The 19937-nt window shown below is 37.7% G+C and overlaps 3 protein-coding genes across 4 annotated transcripts; 1 reads left to right on the top strand and 2 right to left on the bottom strand.

Moving 5' to 3' along the window:
* The first annotated feature begins 938 nt into the window (after nucleotides 1-938).
* LOC113731894 (COBRA-like protein 6) lies at nucleotides 939-4306 on the top strand. Of its 2 annotated transcripts, none has more exons than XM_027257398.2 (6): nucleotides 939-1325; nucleotides 1501-1591; nucleotides 2517-2973; nucleotides 3137-3290; nucleotides 3384-3655; nucleotides 3868-4306. In XM_027257398.2, the coding sequence occupies exons 1-6, from the start codon at nucleotides 1114-1116 to the stop codon at nucleotides 4155-4157; spliced, it is 1476 nt and encodes a 491-aa protein (XP_027113199.1). In that variant the 5' UTR covers nucleotides 939-1113; the 3' UTR covers nucleotides 4158-4306. The 2 variants fall into 2 exon arrangements, with proteins under 2 accessions (XP_027113199.1, XP_027113200.1); XM_027257399.2 differs by having other exon boundaries at nucleotides 942-1325; nucleotides 1512-1591.
* Nucleotides 4307-5946: 1640 nt separating this feature from the next.
* LOC140003672 (uncharacterized protein At4g06598-like) lies at nucleotides 5947-11490 on the bottom strand. Its single transcript, XM_072075150.1, has 6 exons — nucleotides 11219-11490; nucleotides 9705-10275; nucleotides 8499-9234; nucleotides 7700-7775; nucleotides 7470-7596; nucleotides 5947-6529 (listed from the first exon to the last, which is right to left on the bottom strand). The coding sequence occupies exons 2-6, from the start codon at nucleotides 9916-9918 to the stop codon at nucleotides 6324-6326; spliced, it is 1359 nt and encodes a 452-aa protein (XP_071931251.1). The 5' UTR covers nucleotides 9919-10275; nucleotides 11219-11490; the 3' UTR covers nucleotides 5947-6323.
* Nucleotides 11491-14132: 2642 nt separating this feature from the next.
* Nucleotides 14133-19424, bottom strand: LOC113731891 (magnesium transporter MRS2-4). Its single transcript, XM_027257391.2, has 4 exons — nucleotides 18721-19424; nucleotides 16640-17088; nucleotides 15155-15433; nucleotides 14133-14654 (listed from the first exon to the last, which is right to left on the bottom strand). The coding sequence occupies exons 1-4, from the start codon at nucleotides 19082-19084 to the stop codon at nucleotides 14376-14378; spliced, it is 1371 nt and encodes a 456-aa protein (XP_027113192.1). The 5' UTR covers nucleotides 19085-19424; the 3' UTR covers nucleotides 14133-14375.
* Between the last annotated feature and the right edge of the window lie 513 nt (nucleotides 19425-19937).

The raw sequence follows: 19937 nt of genomic DNA, 5'->3' as shown, positions 1-19937 counted from the left end.
TTTGGATGAATAATAATTAAAAAAAAATGAAAGTTTTGGCTTAATCAGGTACAAATAATAACATCCATTAGTATTTTTTTTAAAAAAAAAAAAAATCTGAAACTAAGATAAGTCTTACAATCCCATGTAATATTTGAAGTTTGAAATACAACAATGTGCGATACTACAGGCTAAATTAGGATATAGTACTTTCATCCATTAATTTTCAATTGTTCAAAAAAAAAAAAAATCTGATAAATTTACATTACAACTTGACATGAAATTATGGCATCTGATTGATATGAATGGACCAACTTCTCTTTAGTGCCTCCTTGATTTTTGGTCCTATTTAATGAATTCCAAATTCTGAAGAAAATGGGCACGCATGAAATTGTATTAATTTCTAAGGCAATTTGGCAATCACGACGAAGATTAGGGGTAAAAAAATGCTTTACGTCTTGCATCCCTTGGATTGAATGCATTGAAGTAACGAGTTAAAGATTCAAGAATTGCATCAGAAGAGAAGACAAATGTGAACGTGAACTAGTATCCAAAAGTCGAGGAGGAGGAGGTATTAGTTTGACGTTGACGCCTCAGAATATAGAGATTTTGATTTTAATTTCCACTCTTTTTTTTCCCTGCTAGGAAAAAAAAAATATATATATATATATATAGATCACTTGAGGGTCTGTCCAAGAAATATACTATAGCTCAGGACAAAATCAATGAAAAAGAAGAACAGAAGGGCAATTGAAGGCCGAAAATAAATGGAAAAGTTGAACGTCTGTTTGGTTCAAAGCACATAGCAAAACGGCAGGCCTTGGCCGCGGAGCCAAACGCGTGGGCTTTGAATCCGTAACAGTTCCAAAAAAAAAAAAAAAACCATCTCAAAACGTCATTGCTGTACAGCAACTTTCCTTCAACTTTAAATGGTTTTGGGGGGTCTACAATCACATTAATTATGATTCATTATCTCCTTCCTTTTCTGCACACTCAAGATAAACAGCAGATGACATAATGCATTGCATACTTCCACACTGAGCTGTCACCACATCTTCTCTCTTTATCATCTTACTTAATCAGTAGAAGAATCTCTCCACAAAACCCAATGTTACATGCTTCTTCTATTCTTGCATGTTTAATTTTGAGGAAGACGTCACCATCATCTTAATTCAATTCTCTTCAAAGAAATCTTTTGCCAAGCGCTACAAATTTGAGGCCTGCAGCGAGAAATTTGTCAATCAAGTGGAAAATGGATGGCAGCCCACTTCGGCACATTGGAAAAAGATCAATGGGTTTTGTTTTGATTTTGATGTCTTGGCTCCTTTTTTTGGTTCCATCAACTGGTAAGCGGAAATTATGTTTTCTTTTTCTTGGTGTTCATGTTCTCAATTAGCACTTGCCTAAAACAAACAAACAAACAAACAAAAAAGTTCTCTTTGAGTAGTACTAGTAAGTTAATGGGGGCCTTCAATAAGTTTTAATGACTTTCTTAAAATCTTTTCATGGTGAAAATTTCAGTTTTGTTGCAGATGCATACGATCCTTTGGATCCTCGTGGCAATGTTACTATCAAATGGGATCTCATGCAAGACAACGACGGTACACAAGACGTAAGTAAGTTCTTTCCACACACGGCAAATGTGCGTTGTGTGCGAAACGTACACGTACGACTCTGCGTCTGTGTGAGTGTGTTTTTCCAATGCATATCTGCAAGGAATCCACGAGTAGCTTTTTGTCGCGTCCACAAAGCCTTCTGAGGAACTTTCTTCTTTTACATTGCATTTGGAATTTTGCATGGGGTACGTATGTACGATGATGTATCTTGTGGTACAGCTATTACAGACATGTTGCTTGTTCCGTCCCATGTTGGGCTAGCGTCATTGGCCCTCCATTTAATCTTTGCTTCTGGGATTGAAATTTGCTCATCTACTATTACTGCCTCTGGTAATCTTAATAGTGCTTGCTTCATGCTGAATATTATTTTAATTTGCTGGCTATTTACGATGAATTAAAGGACATGGTTTTCCTTGATTTTTGAGTACTGCTGAATCTTGATTCATGCAAGTTTCCAGGAGTCTAGTTCTTAGCACCTGCCGAGTCGAAGGAAAAGTCGTACAATTACCATAGTTACCTTAGTAAACGTCTCCCCTGGTCGATTATCTTGCCCCAGCTAGAAACTCTTCTTAGGAATGGAAGCTTTAGCACTCAATAATGCAGACGATAATGCATTTGAATTTGCACTAACGCATATAAGTTGTTTTTGCGTCAAGAACTGAGGTTCATCTTCTCCAAAATTTGATAGGGAACCTCAAGTAGGGACAGCTTTGATAGTGCATCATGCATGTAAGACAGTAAGAATTACATCCTCTTGATTTTGGATGAATCACACTTGAAAGTAAGCATCTGAAAGGCAAACTTCCTGACCTCAATTACCTCATTCTTATAATTTTCTCCTCTTATCTTAGTCTCAAAGTGCTCGTAGAATCATCTAAGCTGCTTCAGTTGCTTAGAGTGGAGTTGTTTTCGTTTTACCAGGTCAGGGTATCAATTTTCAATTACCAGCTTTTCCGACACGTAGAGCCACCTGGATGGAAATTAAGTTGGATATGGCCGGGTAATGGGGTAATCTGGGACATATGGGGAGCTGAGGCCACTGAACAGGGAAACTGTTCTGCATTTAGAGGAAGACAGCTTCCTCATTCTTGCGAAAAGAAACCAGTTATCGTCGACCTTTTACCTGGAGCCCCTTACAACAAGCAGGTGGCAAATTGTTGCAAGGGAGGGGTTTTGACATCTCTGTCACAAGACCAAGCAAAATTTGGGGCTTCTTTCCAGATGAACATAGGTAGTTCTTCCGTAAATGGTGGTCCAATACCAGGCGTCCCTGCAAACTTCAGTCTTGGACTCCCGGGTTATACTTGTGGCGATCCGTTCAAGGTCCCTCCAAGCAAGTTCATTGAGGATCAAGGCCGGCGAAGGACTCAAGCTCTTGGTAAGCAATGTCAAACAAGCATTCTTGAAGCAGGAGATCTGATCTGTAGGGGAAGTATTTAGCACTCTTGCAATCTTGGTATTTGCTCAAGATAGACATAGAATTCTAAGTTTTGCAATTGATATTATTGTTTGAATTACGAGATAACAGGGATTCACTGCAGGTACCTGGAATGTTACTTGTTCGTACTCACAGTTCAGAGCATCAGTTTCCCCAACCTGTTGTGTTTCCCTGTCTGCATTCTACAATGACACAATTGTTCATTGCCCAAAATGCAGTTGTTCTTGCCTAGGACAACCTGGAGCAAAATGTGTCAAGTAGATGTCCATGTTCAATCTTTGCACTTTCTAAGTTTGCTACCCTAGCTTCTGATGCTATCTATAATCAATTGCTTTCGTTGTCCATGGCAGGCCTGGTGAACTGCCTCCTGTATTGCAGGTACAACAGGATCAAGAACCGGAGCCTGTGGTTCTGTGTACGCATCATATGTGCCCAATACGGGTGCACTGGCATGTGAAGCTAAGTTATACACAGTACTGGAGAGTGAAGCTGACAGTTACAAACTTAAATCTTGTCAAGAATTATAGTCAGTGGAACTTGGTAGTGCTGCATCCCAACTTGAGAAACATAACACAGGTCTTCAGCTTCAATTATAAGCCTTTAAATCCATACGGCCAAATCAGTAAGTTTTTCCTGTTCCCATCATTTCTACCGTCAATTGAATTGCTCTTGTGATCTGTCACCTCTCCAACATTAAAGAACAATCAAAATTTTGGGTTTGGAGGGCGTTTAATTAAAGATTGATTTACGCACCAGTTTTCAATTATGAAGATCGATCAATCAATCAATCTACACACAACGAGAGTTTTACAATTTCTCTCTCTCTTACTTCAGATGACACCGGAATGTTCTATGGAATTCAGTATTACAATGACATGCTGCTGCAATCAGGGGAGAGCGGAAATGTGCAGACAGAGCTATTGCTGCGCAAAGATCCAGGGCTTTTTACTTTCAGGAACGGATGGGCTTTCCCAAGAAAGGTTTCCTTCAATGGTGAGGACTGTGTGATGCCTCTACCTGATGAATTCCCAAGACTGCCAAATGCAGACCAGTTGGAGGCACAGCCATTACCAATCTCCATCGTAATTCTGTTATCATTCATTGTATATTCAATGATTGCATGAAATTTTTGTTGTCCAATCAAAGATTCTTAGAGATGCATGCCTATGTGAAATTAAAAGGCTTAATTGCAAACTGTACCCTTAAACTAGTACCGGTTTGTACATTGCACCCCAAACTATGAATTGTAGCAATATACTGCCTTTATCTTGAATTTTTTAGCACGTTACTCAATTACCATTAATTTGGCGGGATGGAGGTTCGTGAAAAGACTTCAAAATCCTTGCAAAATATACGTACGTTGCCTAATTTGACCTTTTAAGACTCCCACAATTGCGACTAATTAATGACATCACAAGCAATTTTAGTTCACATGCAAGGACTTTATTTTCTCTTCTTCTCTATTATTTTTCCATTTTTTCACAGTTAAAGCAAGAAAAAAAAAAAGTTTGCTGCCTAATCTTTAATTGGGTCTGACAGAACTTGGACCTAAATATTAGACCTGAACTAAATGTGAGCCACATTTGTGTTATACTAGACTTAGGCCCAATTAAAACTCAACCTATATATGAGCATAATTATATATGTAAAAAATATATAATAATATCTATAATTTATAATTAGCTATACTACATATAGAGGGGGAGGATGGGATTTTGGATAAACAAAAATCTGTCATTTTATTACTTCCTAAACTACCCTTCATGATAAGGGAAATTTTGATATAGACAAAAAATTATCTATCTTTGATAATTGCCTACTACCAATATGATTTTTTACCAAGTAATATGTATTTTTTTCATATTCTATTTTTCAACTTATTTAGTAAATCTTAATTTTAATTAGCAACTACCAATTATGGTTATGAATAACTATCAAACAACTGCTTTTTATAACTTTTATTTTAGTGATCTTTTTACATATATATATTTTCAAAATATAAAACCAATTTTCTTGAAAATGATTTCAATAAACATACTCAAAATATTTCACAAATGTTTTTTTCTGTTAGTTGCACACACATTAGTGTGTGCCTTGAATACTAGTACATATTAGAACATAAAATGTTAATAATTTATATGTAAGTTTTTATTAATATATAATTATAAAATATAATATATATAATTATGTATTTAATTATGAATTTGGGCTAAACCTGATTTGAGCCCAAACTCATATAATAGTGTGAGTTGAACTTGAACCTTTTAAATATAAATCCAAAGTTCAAAATCCCAAAATCCGAAAATCTATGTAACTTTTGAGTTGAATTTGAACTTGGTGAATTCCAATTTAAAAACAGCATTCCGCAAACGGCTGCCTATACCCTGTAGGCTGAGGAGCAAAGGGAGGAATCCGCCCGAGGTAAAATAAATAGAAAAGAATAATAGTTTGGATGGTATTTAGTAATTTTCCTTTTTTTAGTATGAGATAATGGTATCTCGTCTTACTAATGAATGGAAGAATTTCTAGGTTTGGTCGTAAACCTAATTGGTTACTTCCAATTACCTAAATCAATAGCTCAAACCTTAGTCAAGTCTTAGCTTTCAGTAAACGAAAGATTTTGCTATATTTTTGCGGCAAAAGACCGCGGGGCAAGGCAAAATTCTAGTTCATACCTCAACTGTTCCGCTTAGGTTCTAGCCTTCTAGGTCCTCCCTCTGTTGATGCATACCAACCCTATATTCGTTTGCAAAGCTCGCCTCCCCCTGCCCTCCCCACAACCCCGGGGCATACCCAGTCTAAGGAAAACAAGAATCTCCAAGGTTTGCTAGTAGAGCAGTGAATGCAACCGCAAAAATATTTCTATTCACCATGTCCGTGGTAATGCAATATTACAGAGTGCACGAGGCGAAAGAAAATAAATTACTGAAATGGCATAAATAATCATTCTTCAGATAACCACCTCAGGTAAGTCAATTGCCAAAAATGTCAATCTGATGGCAGTGACAACCAGGTGCAAATGAGGACTACAGTTAATAATAAACTCTCAGGGGGGAAAAAATGAGAAGAACAGAAAAGAAGGAGAAGATTAACAAAATATGACATAAAACCACGAACTAAGGCAACAGGCAAAACCTGGAGTGATAAAAAGCAAAAGAGATTAGGAGACCTCGGCTTGATCCTTCCACATGGAAGCCACAGTTATGTCTCTGGTAGACAAAATTAGTTGAAGAACCGTCAGGAGGCAATGCAAACGCCCTAGCTATTATGCAGCGATTAATGTACAATGATCAAAGGTTAAGTTGGCCAGGAGCGTGATCACGTCCAGAATTAGCATCCTTTTGTTTCAGAGAAAGGTTAGCCAGCTGAAGATCAAGATCTTTACTGTTATTGCGTCGATGACTAGAAGGTTGCTGCTGCTGCTGAGGTTGCTGCTGCTGCTGCTGATACAAGTTTCGTAATCTTCCTACTTCTCTATCTAGTACTTCGTGTTCCACTGCACATAGCATTGATCAAATTAGTTCCTGAAAGAAGAAATAGCTGAACTTTCTGCATAGAAACTGTCTGAGCTCTTCAATCAATCACAGAACCAAGGATTCAATACCATTATGTGCATACCAGTGCTAATTTAATACTTTAGAGATACCTAGACAGAGAAATAGTCCAAATGAAGCAAGGATCAAACACCAAAATGGTTCATTGGTAGTTGCAGACAATTCTTATTTTTAGCTATTGCATGCTTGATTCAATTATAACAATTTTTGTAGCCTAATCCAATACTAGGCGGCTTGAGTGAACAAAGCACTCACTTCTCACAGATCTAAATAGGTAAGTCAACTTCATCCCTTTGCCATGTATTTCCCTTAGAACAAGCTAGAAGCGAAGTGCTTCCTTGTATTGGAAAGTGAATCCAGGTCATTCCACATGGAGTACTCAATGAAAGAGTAAAAAGAAACTAAAATGCACTAGGTGAGACATCTCCAAATACGGACCATAAACCAAGCCATACAGCAAGAGCTACTACAAGCTAGAGAAACCAGGTGGAGCATAAAAAGGAACACTGCAATCAGCCAGTGACAGCCTGCTTTTAAGTCAAAAGAAGATTATAAGCTTTCAAACTCGAGTTTGCTAACAATCATTAGAATTCCTTGATATAAAACAAGGTTAAAAAAAAAAACATAAGCACTTCTCTTTGACAACAGATGAAGGCTAAAGACAACATCTTGTTAAGCTTCTACACTTCAATAATCCCTTTTCAGCATCTTACTTTTTGCTAAAAGCCAAACAAATCCATAATGAATAGTACCAGTGTTCTATAACGATTAAGATCCAAACCTGTTTTCAGGTAGAAAAACTGTTTAATAACTATACGCAACATCAGTTGCAGGTGCGAAAACTTGTTTTTGATACCGTAATAAAAAGAGATAACAACTCACCATATTTAATGAGTTGCTCTTGAGCTAAACTTTCTAGGCGCTGCTTTAGAGCTTTATTCTCCATGTTGAGAATAAGATGTTGCTGGTTGAGGAACTCAAGCTCAGCAGAAACTTCAGAACCTTCTGCCTGTGTTCAATATAAACAACATACAAGTCAATAATTGTAGCATCCTACTAATTAAATAAAGGCACAACCTTCTGCAAGTGTCCTACGACTTAGCAGTACATGCCTGTAGTGCTTGCACGTTCCTTTCCAGCTCAGCTATGTACTGAAGTTTCCTAACTCGCGAACGCTGAGCAAATTGCCTGCAATTTATAGAAGTAAGCATTTTACGAAATAGTTACCAAATATATGGCATCACATCAAACCATTATTATTACATCTTTTAAACCTTCAGACAAGCTCCTAGAACACAGGCAACCATATATCTACCTCATCGTAACCATTCTTTCATACATATTAGAAATTCCTTACCAGGCATGCAGGCTTTTACCAAGAAACTATGTTCAACAAATTACTACAGCTATTTGAGCCAATAATGATGGAAAAAGACAAAATAAAATGCCAAAATGATATATCTTGTAAAAGCTTAATATAAGGTTCATTTAATCCAGTATAAACCTCAATTATCCAAATAGTACTGTAGGACCATAGCAAGCAAAAGAAGAATATTCCATAGATGCCATGAGCATGAGAGTCAACCAGATAAGGAATGAGTTCTTTTCGTACATCCAAGTAAATGCAGAGTATCAAAGCTAACCTAACACAATGACAAAAATTTATGTGTGACTATATCATGTCTAAGAAGAATAGGGCATGAATGCAACGAGTGTTGACTGACACTAAACTAATAAGTTCTCCATGCAAGTTTTATCCAACTAAATGCAAAAAACCAATGCAAGATTATAGCTGAAAAGACACAAAGCAGCATTTGGGCCATTTTAATCATCACTGGCTAAAATATTGACCACTAAACAATCTTAATGTGGATTAGACAACTTGAAGGTTCTGAAGATGAGTAAACATACTGCTTTGCACGTTTTGTATCTGTTTCAGATGTAGCAGGCTTTCCATGAGATGCATCTTTTTTATCAGAAGACCCTTTTGAATCCTGAGGGCCAGAGTCACCTATATCATGTTTCTCAGTAGCTGAACTAGGAACTACATCTGCTTCTTGATGAGCACATGACTGTCCTGAGCTCAGGAGAATGGTGCTGGGAGAAGGAAAGCCACGCAGATGCGTGACTGAGCTTAAAGAAGCATCCCATGCTCGATTTTTATGCTTTCTCAAAGAATTTGGCTCTGCAACAAAAGCAGCATGCTGAGCATCTCTGTAATGATCAAATTCTTGAGATCCCCATGAAGGCAGAGGCAACATGTTATATCTGCTCTCATCTTGAGCAGCATAATCTATGCTCCCAATGTTGGCAGCATCAATATATGCAAAGGAGTCACTTGATGAGCGCCGATGCCCTCCTCTACGTACTGGGGTTTCTGGTTCATTAAGGAGATCATCCAACCATGAAGGCTGCTCCTCTATTAGATGGCTTTCAGAGGAAGTACGTTGATGGTGTGAGTTCCCTTCTCGGGCCCTCATATTACCTTTCTGCCCAGTAACTGAACTAGGGATGTAATCAACAAAAGGTTGGGTTATGCTAGGAAAAGGACTTTTAGGAGGCAGCAATGAGTTCCTGCCATTGTACATCATATTTCTCATGCTAGCAGGGCCCTTGGAATTTGCCATAGCCCAAGCACAACTAGTCCCTGTCAAAGGAAAATGAGTCAAAATTTGCATAATGAAATACATTAGTGACATTTCAATAAAAGGTATGAAAAGGGAGGATAAATTCCTGGCATAAGAAAATATGAGATTAAGTATCTCGACTCAAGTAAATCAGCACGGTAATTAGGAAACCAAGTAGTTGCTCGTAGGAATACAGTTAACCATTCCATTATGAGAAAAGACAAGGATTCAGAGAACCACATCTCAAGCACAAAGTGTTGTTCCTAGACATACATTCACCAGACATTAAAAGATAACTTACTAGATACCAGACATGAGGAATTATGTGTAACTTAGCTTCAAAAGACATAATCAAAGCATAAACCACGATGTAAAAGAGAAATGCCTTTTGTTAGATCAAGAACTCAAGATCAATTTGATGCAACAATAAAGAGTTGTGACAGAAAAGATGTGGAGGCATTTTGGCATTCGAAACAACATTCTCGTTTACCCCAGTAATGGAGACAAAAAGATGTGGAGGCATTTTGGCATTCGAAACAACATTCTCGTTCATCCCAGTAATGGAGACAAAAAGATGTGGAGGCATTGTGGCATTTGAAACAACATTGTTGTTTATCCCAGTAATGGATACAAATGTCTTCCCACCTATCCAACTTAAAACTACTTACAACACCAGAGAGAGAGAGAGAGAGAGAGAGATCCATCTAACAAGGAGCTGCGATTGTGATCTGCTTTACTATTTCTTTAGTACTAAAACAATCATAAATAAAGCTATAAAGGCAAATCACTAAATTAGTCCCTGAGAAGTCAAATGCCAGCAGCCCACCATCTCCTTTACATTTGCAAACTAGCGCACTTAGCAACAGCAGATGTGATATAATGCACTTCCTAAAGCACCTCTACCTTCAAACCCAAATAGAATAAGGAACAAAAGAAAATTCCAATTATAGCAACTCTTCAAAGATGGAGCTAGAAAATCCAGTGCCAAGTGCATCAACTGCCCCTCTATAAACTTAACTTTGATAGGACCCAAACTTGGATGAAGCTTTATTTTGCTACACCTGCAGAAGAAGATCTAACAGAAATGTGATGGCTAAAACTTATGTTGGACCTTGGTTAAACCAGTTAAGACATATAACGGAATAGCAAGAAGCACAATAGGGTTGACTGAAATGAAAGAAAACATATATTTGAGAAGGAAACACATTACAAACCAAAATTTCAATCCACATTGGAGCCTCAATCACCAACAAGCTAATTATAGCAGTGAAAAGGTGTTGAGAGCAAAAATGCGCATAATTGCAGAACCATATATGTACTGGTTCCGTAACCCATCTTTCAAGAAAAATAGCACTTAAAAATTTTCCAGCTTTAGTTAACTGTTTCCACTCTACACACTATTTCAGCAGAGCAGTCGATTAATAAAAGGAATTCATCCAGATAGGCTCTCATCATTACTGCCTTAATCTATCCTATTATCCTCAAATTGTATTGGAAAACACTTCCCATTCAAAATTTTCTACTTACTGAGCGGAAAAAAAGACACCTAAATCTAAAGAGTCTCTGAATCTCGTATATTTGGACAAAATGGGACATGTATGCTTGTAAGTACAGATTATTTTTTTTTTTAAATTCATATTTATGCTACTGCATCGCATCCCAAAAGTAAAAAGGATTTGCTTCCTATTTTGCCAAACGAACCACAAGTATTAACCCCCAACTTCTGCTTGTATAAATTACCTAAACAAATCAGACATCAACAAATTTCTCAAATCTCAAGCTTCATACTGCAACACTTTTTAAGCATGTTTTTCAGTCAGCTCCCAATCCAACATTAATTATAAAAACACAATAAACAATAAAGCTGAAGAAGATTCATTGCTTTTCCACCCACATTTGCTCACCAACCAAAGCAACAAATTACGGGAAATCAGATGATTCAAAATCAAATAAAATAAATTTTATGTATCACAAACATTTTGTACGTATAAATGAAATGCTAACCTTATTGCGCCTATCAATAAGATCTTTGTCACCGTGATTTGGTAATTCTCTCTTTCAGTGTTTCGGTTAGGGTTTGCTCTCTTCCTCGAAGTTGCCCCCACTCCTCTCTCTCTCTCTCTCTCTCTCTGCCTCTCTGTCTGTCTCCGTCTCTCTCTCTCTCTCTCTCTAGTTTGTCGCTGACGGCTCTGCTGGGTTGGAGTAGGGGCTCAGATTGAGTAGCACTATTAACTATTAACCGGATTTTTTTAAAAAAAATTTCATTTTTTATGATTCTGATATTTTATGTTCTCACCCTTATTATCTGTAGTCATTTATTTATATCTAAATTATTATAATCTTATATATATATATATATATATATATATATCATCACTAATAGAATAGAATGAGATGAGTAAGTTTTGTATACACCATGAGCGTGCATTTTTTGTTTATATTAATAGATTTAAATCATGCCACGTAATATGAATTTAAATTATATGCATGCATAACAAAAGTTGACATACAGCAACTACGTAAAAAGTTTATTCTTTAATTTATATGAAATAGCTTAACATCAGAAAAAAGAAAAAAAAGAATCAAAATTGTAATAAGATTTGTGATGAGTAATAAGAAATTTTTTAAAACTTAGTTAATTTCATATGAAATTTTATGTATAATTAATACAAGTGATGAAATATATTATGAGTGGTGTTGATTTTTTTTTAAAACAAATTTATTAGGGAATAATGGAGTTAAGTTTTGTCTAATGCAAGGGAGAGAAGCCAGTCCTTATAACTGCGTGCATGTATACGCGTATTTTATGTACCCGACTAATCTAAGGGTTGTGTCATAGTACTTTCTTGGTCTAGTTGGGTCTGTATACTTACTAGTCCCTACAACAGCCTCCTTAGGATCCCCCTCCCCCTAGATTAGGATAGAGTAGATTATATAGATGTATCGTTGCTGACAAAAAAAAAAAAAAAAAAAAAAAAGGACTAGCTAGCTGTGTATATGTATTTGTGGTGTGATAAATCTTCATTGGGTAACATTATTGAACTGTTTTGCCACTTTAATTTTCATTTGAGATGCCATCGATTCATTACTGTACCCAAAGGTTAACACGACTTTTATTTTTAAGAATGATGCTAATCAACGAATTGGAGAAAGGAAAAAGCGTAACGATAATGAAAGTGGTGGTACCATATAATACTATCACCTTTATTTAAGCCCGAGTCTTCATCCTATTGGTGGTAATGTAACGTCGAACAATGCAGTTTGCGATTTCTTTTTTTTTTTTTTTTTGGGATAATGATGTAGTTTGCGATTAGGATAAAGGCTAATCAAGCGCCAAGAGAGAGAGAGAGAGGTGTGCTGGGGGGTTATGTAATCTTACCAAGTAAGCTCGTGAATTGGTCACAGCCATTAATTCTATAAAACTAGTCACACTTTGATTGGAGAACTTTCTGCCCCTTTAATTGGAGAAATGCTCAACAAACTGCAATCACTTTTCAACTAGTCTGGAGTTGATTTGTCAGGTTTGAATGGTTATACTACTCCAATTTTGTTAAAAAAAAAGAAAAAAAAAGAAAAAAAAATGTGGCGGCAAAAAAAGCGAGTAGATTAATTGTGCGAGCCTAATATAGAAGCATTTACGCATTCACATCTGAGCGAATGAGTGGAAATGGGCTGTCAATACTCAAATCGCAGGACCACTCCTACTTTATTCTCCTCCCAAACCTTACCATAATGCTTCCAAAATTCCACTTTCGGTGCCAGTCTGGTCAACTCCGGCAGCACAATTCCCGACACTTAACCGTAAACATTGCTGTAAATTCATCTCATTTCTTTTGCCTTTTTTTTCTTAGAAAAAAATTTTGTGTGGGTTCGGCTCCTATCACCGTCACGATCAAAACAGATTTCTGAAATTAAATTAGATCTCTGAGGTATTTACAAATCGCTCGTCAACACAACTCTTTACCAATTGAGTCAACTTGTGTTGCGTGATTTTTTTTCCCTTGCACCATGGAGATTGGAGCTGTGTCCCTACCCACTCCCTTGGGATAAAAGGTTTCGGAATTCAAGTTAAAGGCCAACATCCTTTTTTTCCAAAAAAAAAAAAAAAAAAGAAAAAAAGAAAAGGGGTTAAAGGCCAACATCCTCAACCGCAAAGAATCTAAGAGTTGTTTCGGACAAGGTTCAAACATAAAATGCTTTTATTTGTTTGGTAATCTAGAGATCAAAAAAACTAGAAGAGCATTAGCCATCTAAGAGCTTTATGTCATTTTTTTTTTTTTTTATCAACACAAGGGTGTTCAGGTCAAGACCCGAAGGCGACCCGACTAATCTCCTGCGCCTGGAGTACAGCGCCACCCCAACCGCACCCAGACGTTAAGCGAGGTTCGACCCCACGACCTGCGAGTGCCAGAAGCAGCCACAGACCGCGTGATCTAGCCCCGGGAGGCTAAGAGCTTTATGTCACGTTTAAGACAATAGTGTAATATCATGATTCAACCTACTTTTCAACTTTGCTGTAATGTAGTACTAGTAGTTTTCCGTGAGTCAACGCACAAACTACCCCGTGGATCGGGAAGACATGCTGAGACGTCGAACATGGCAAATAAATTAGCAATAATGCCACTTACTGCAGGTATTGACCATAGTGTTTGCTGTTACCGCCACAAACCAGAAGCTCCTTTATTGAAGCTTTTCTATGAGCCGAGTAACCATCATAACAGCTCAAACCAGAAGGAACTTGTGCCCAGGTAATTCCTAAAAGCAATTGAGAAACCATGCCATGCAACGCAACTAGCAGTTGGTCCCCCTTGTGGCGTGGGAAGACAACGCCGCACCACCAATTTAAGGGGCCATCGCCATCTCACAGTTCATCACAAGTACCCGATGATTGCATGTAAGCAACAAGAAAGAGGAGGAATTACGAAGGGAAAACAGGGTTAAATAGTATGATTGCACTTCCATGTTGTTCCCAACATTGTACAGTGCTTGTTTGATGAGAGTCTTCCCTAAATATGAGACCATGTCTTGCAAAACTTAAAAAACGGGGCGAAGGCGATGAATGAATTTAGACAGTAATTTCACCCCAAAAAAGGGAAAAACCAACGGTATTGCCATTTTTTTTTTCTTTTTCATTTCTGGTCCTAACAGATAAAAGATGAGTTCAAGACCCAAGAAGCTTCTTCCATCTTGCATATCCTAAAATGAGAAGGAAGAGTAACATACAACCCGCTGTACAACCACCGACAAGCGGCCAGAAGACCCCATTGGTCTGGTAGAGTGTACAAGGGATATTCATCCCAAACACACCAGCAATCAGAGTCTCCACAGCAACCGCAAATGAGGCAATGGTCAATGTCAGTTGCAATTGAATAAGTTCGTTTCGCTGGTTGTCAAGTTGGATGTTGACATAATCCTCTGTGTCATCAATGTATTCCCGAACCTGCAAAAAATAGGGGGGAAAGAAAAAAACATCAACAAGAGGACGTAGGAGGAGGAACTGGGTAGCTGAATCACCTCACTTGAAAAGCAAAATAGGCAAGAAGACTACAAAAACGAAACAAGTTTTCAGTACGATCTAGACAAGTTTTATCTGTTTCTCTGTTTATTTAGGAAAACAACTTCAATTTATTAAGCCAGAATGTTGGGGACTAGTCAGGAAAATTTTCTAAAAGAGACAATTTAGAAGCTTCATTTCTCTTCAATCTCCATAGAAGCTTTCAGGATCACAAAATAGAGACTCTGCACATATGTCAAACTTCCAAGCAAAGTTAATGAAATAAAAGAGTTTTCTAGGACCACCATCTAAGAATTTCTCAATACTACACAATAGATTTTTCAGGAACTCAAGAAAAGAGGAAGGGTGCCACCAAAACCAATGCTTATCAATTTTAATTTTTTTGGTCTAATCGAAGAAAACTACAGTCGGTAAAGAGCACTCACAGATAGTATCTTGTTACGAGTGCCATCCAACTGCATGAAATAAGCCTCAAGCAACATTTCCAAATCCTCAACATCATCGTCATTTGAATGATTGATGGTCAAACTCCCACTTGTTGTAGAATTAAGTCGTTGAAGAAGAGTAGCAGCAGGTACATTGTTATTTGAGACCATAGCTCCCAATAGAGCCTCAGATTGCTGATTTTGAATCCACTTCCTTGTCAAGTATAACTGGGCCATGTCTTCGTTGTCATCCAAAAGATGTTCAATTTCATCTCTGACCTACAAACAAGCTCCATTAACAAAGCTCCAGTGAAAAATAAAAATAAAAAAAAAAGATCCATAAAGAAGTCGGATGGAAAATCTGCTCTTGTGTGGCATTATATTATCTGCATTGATTTGTTCCACTTGCCAATCAGAGATATTTAAGACTAACTATTGGAATATAGTACTCCCTCTGTCCCATAATTTTTGTTACACTTCAGTATATGTGTTTTTTGTGAACGGTGGAAAGGTAGTGGTATATTCTGCAAGTTTTTCCCATTTTGCCCACATGAGATTGCACTGACCGGTCATCTTTTGTTTCAATAGTTGCAAGATGGGACAATCATCATAAATGTCGGCCCGTGTATTTTTTGTTGATACCATCTCAAATTTGAACCAATTTCTTGCATGATAACATGCTTCTCCATTTAATGAACCAACAAAATGCAGTGCAACTCAAGTGGATGATTGGCCTAGCAAACAGATCAAAGCAGGAGTTAATGGGCGCACCACTCTCTACAAAGAAAAAGCTAGCAAAACTAAGGGTAGGAACTGGAATTTGGTAGATAAATTTTTTGCTATTTTGGGTGACACTAATTTGGGACATACCAAAAAGGAAAGTATGACAGTTTCAATGGCATGGAGGGAGTAATATATATATATATATATATATATATATATATATATATATTTTATATACATACTTGTACAGAAAATGGAAAAGCTTAAAACAGGACAGGTGCTTTGAGCATTGATGAATGAGAAGAACAGGAGAGCATTTCGTGGCTTAAGCATGATAAAATAACTGGGAGTCCATCTGAATGGGTGTTTTTAAAAAAAGTTCCAACTGTAGATGGGTGTCTACAAAAACATTTAACATGGTGTTTTTAGAGGTGCTTTTAAAGATGGTGCGGAACCCCTCCCCTCCCAGCCCTTCTGCCACCTTCCACTCACTTCAATCCTACCCTACTAACGAACCACACCAGCACACCAAGCTTGTGTTAATGCATTCAATCTTTTTTATTAGTCACCAAACAACACCAGTCCTTTCAATTCTGACCAACAAATGACAATATGCATGACTTGTTGAAACTTCTGCTTGTAATCTTTTCCAGCAAAAAACCAAAAGACAGAGACATGTAAAAGCGTGATTTTGTCTCCCATTTCTGTAAGGTTGGGATAACCAAATTTTGCCCTGAATAACAAAACTGAATAAATAAGTACCTTTTGTACACGTGCAAGCAATCGGGTAAGATTGCTTTTTAAACTCCGAACACGCTCAAGATTCTTGGTGCTAACATTCATAGCCAGTTCATCTAAAACAGGGTAAGCATCTCTCTCTAGCTCTGCCACACTGGAATCCAAGAATGTACAAACCACTTCTAATGCAATCTCCAGAACCTGGAACTCAAATGGAAGCTCTGCCTGCATACCTTCAACAGTTTCTGGTGCAGGCAACCATTGTTCAGATGTTGGAAATAGCATCTCATCATCTTGCGCAACTATTTGGCCAGTTCCATCATTCTTGAAAGCACTTTTGTGAGGAAGTTGCTGCCTCAGCTGATCAACAAATGGAAGAACATCCTGCCTCAGAGGATCAACCAGCAATACCTCTTCAGCTGTAACTATAGCTCTTATGAACTCTAAATTGACCACCATAGCCTTTTCCCTAGCTGCAAACCAAAAAGCAAAAATTAAAGGTTGGAAAGTACAACAAAAATGAACAAGTAAAAGTCTTGAAATTCATTGAGCTCAATTCATCCAAAAAAAAAGGAGAGGAAGAAGAAGAATATCAAAATGAAAAGAAATGCACTTTCTGAGATTTTTGCAGGATAATAGACTATACCAGCCATGAGACATACATTGAGGATCATCCCTTACTCAGAGGCATTATTTTTGTTATTTATGAGCTCTAAGCCTTAGGGAGAGCCATCCCCTCAAGAAAAATGCACAACATTGCCAACAAAAATCACACAAAAATTGGAAAAAAGAAAGTGTCAAGGATTTATCTAACCGGTCGATTCACACACTTCCACACCCCCAAAAGGGACAAACTACAGTATTAAAACAACAGTGGCCACACGAAAAACCACGGTCACACTCATGGGCACCCACTAGAAAATTTTAATTGAATTCAGTCTTCCTCGTCCACTAAGTAACCACATTTATCATGATAAGCATCCCAACAAATTTAGGAAGCCTCCGGGTCAGCAGTCTAAAACCATACCAAGAGAATAGAAAAAGGAACTTCTCATCTTGCTCAATCGCCAATAATAGCAACCCAATCCTATCACCTGATCTCAAAGCAAGAATAGTAAGATGTTTAGAATATATGAGAACCAATTTTATCTCCAAGCATCTATCTTGGTAGCTCGTAACAGCATCATCTCACAACATAAAAATGATTGCTTATATGGGTAAAATGAGCAGAAAGCCAAAAACTCTACAAAGTTAGGCCATGTTATCTAAAAGGATAACTAAATCTCTTCAATAAAAATTTTTATGCCCCCCCCCCTTCTTTCCAAACTGGAAATACAATCTATACTTGCTCCCAAAAAGGGCTCAAGAGTTGCATTCACTGCAGTTAAGAGATTTGTTCGTTGAATTCCAAAAAGGGAAGGCTAATTCAACTCCCAGATGCACAAGCAACTTTCGGTTTGATCCTAGTGGAATTTATATTCAAACAAAGAAAAAGAAAAGACAGGCCCAATATCAACCTGTACAATCTAGCAATGGCATATAACGGCCTGACTGATGAAAAATTCAGATGCCTAGTAGTCTATGCTTGAACTGCTCAATTGTCAGTCACGAGAAACCGTGTAATGACTGTTAGGGTTAGGATGAGGGTCTCCAGAGTTAATCTATAAAAAAAGTTTAGAGTACAAGGCTGAAAATACTAATCTCTTTCGTAATAGCAGAGGTGCTACAATTTCCCTCCCATCTAATAGGAGAAGAATGTACCGCTATTGAACTCTCAGATTCAAGGCCGAAAATCAGTGCGAATCATCTTGGTACCACAGCAAATGAAGACGCAAAATTCTAGATAATTCACAAAGCAACGACCACATATATCATTGTAGCCTATATCAGGCAATGAAGGTGAGGTGAGGATTATTATAGGTCAAAGGTTATTGCAATAGACCAGAGCAATTGTTTATCACCAATGCATTATTCCCATCAAAGTACAAGCACGTAGACTTTAAAAGGAGAACAACGATAACGCCATGGATTAGAAACGACTTGAGGGTTCAGAGGATAAGATGAAGATCGTTGCTAGTATTAACTAATGAATAAAACAAATTTACCAAGAATACTGGAGGAATGAGAGAAGACAGGGCCGAGAATTCGGAGATCACGAGCAGGTATAGAGACGCGCTTAATAATGACGCTTTTATCGCACTCAATCAACTCCGACTGCCCCGTCCGATCAAACCTCATCCACAGCCTCGCCGCCCCACCCGCCTTCTTCTTCCCGACAGAAGCCTTATTATTATTCCCGGCGGCTGCCACAATCGCCGTAGAAGAAGAAGAAGCAAAATTATTATTATTATTATTGGGCACGACCGGCACCAGGGCAGAGCTAGTGGTAGCTTCAATCTCCGGTGGGTGGGGAGGCAGCGAAGCCTTCTTCCTCCTCCTAAACAGGGATTGCCCCTTCGCCATCTTCATAATTCGCTACCCTCCTCCCCTCGTCTTCTTACGTGTGTATGTATGAATGCAGTGTATGGTATTACAATAGAGTCTTCTGTATATGTATAGATGTGGTACGTAAAGGAGGAAAATTGATTGTGAGATTTAGCGATTGAAGGAGGAGGAGGAGGAGGAGGAGGAGGAAGGGGGGTGGCTTCTCGTTAACGATGTTCTTGGGCTTCTTCCTCGTCTTCGTCTTCTTCTTCTTGTAGTAGCTCCATATACAGAAGAAGACTCCTCCAGTCGGGGGAATGACTGGCTGCTGGTGGGGGCGGAGGAGTCGTGATTCTGCGTTTTTAGAATAATATTTTTTTGGCGTAGCAGTTGGCAACCAAGTTGCAGCACTACTACTGCTCGTGCTTCCTCCTTTTTTTTTTTTTTTTTTTTTTTTGGGGTCGAAGTTTTTGCGTTGGGCTGTTGGCGCGGATTTCCCCACTTAGCTGTGGGAGCTGTTCTGAAGGTGAGGCCTCGGGGAAATCTGATGCTGGGCTTCTTACCCAGTATTACGTGTATTCTGTCATTATTCTGTCGTTTCTTTTTTTTTTTTTATTGTTATATAATTTTGACATTAATCTAAATTTGTTCTTAGAAATTTGAATGCATAACAACAAATTTTTTATATTTAAACGCCCGCATATTCTGTATTTTATGAATTTTTTTTTTTGAAAAGTGCATTTTATGAATTTTAGTGTGAATTATGTATATTGATAGCTACAGACTGTTGAATTTGATTGCATGTTATATGTGCAATATTTAGATTTCAAGTCTAAATCAATATTTTATCCCTAATTTTGTTAGTGTCTATAATTGTATAAGCTTTCATTTGTTGGTA

This window comes from Coffea arabica, chromosome 2c, assembly GCF_036785885.1.
Source record: "Coffea arabica cultivar ET-39 chromosome 2c, Coffea Arabica ET-39 HiFi, whole genome shotgun sequence".
Taxonomy (NCBI): Eukaryota; Viridiplantae; Streptophyta; class Magnoliopsida; order Gentianales; family Rubiaceae; genus Coffea; species Coffea arabica.
Note: the sequence above shows the minus strand (reverse complement) of the source record. Positions and strands in the feature narration are given on the sequence as shown.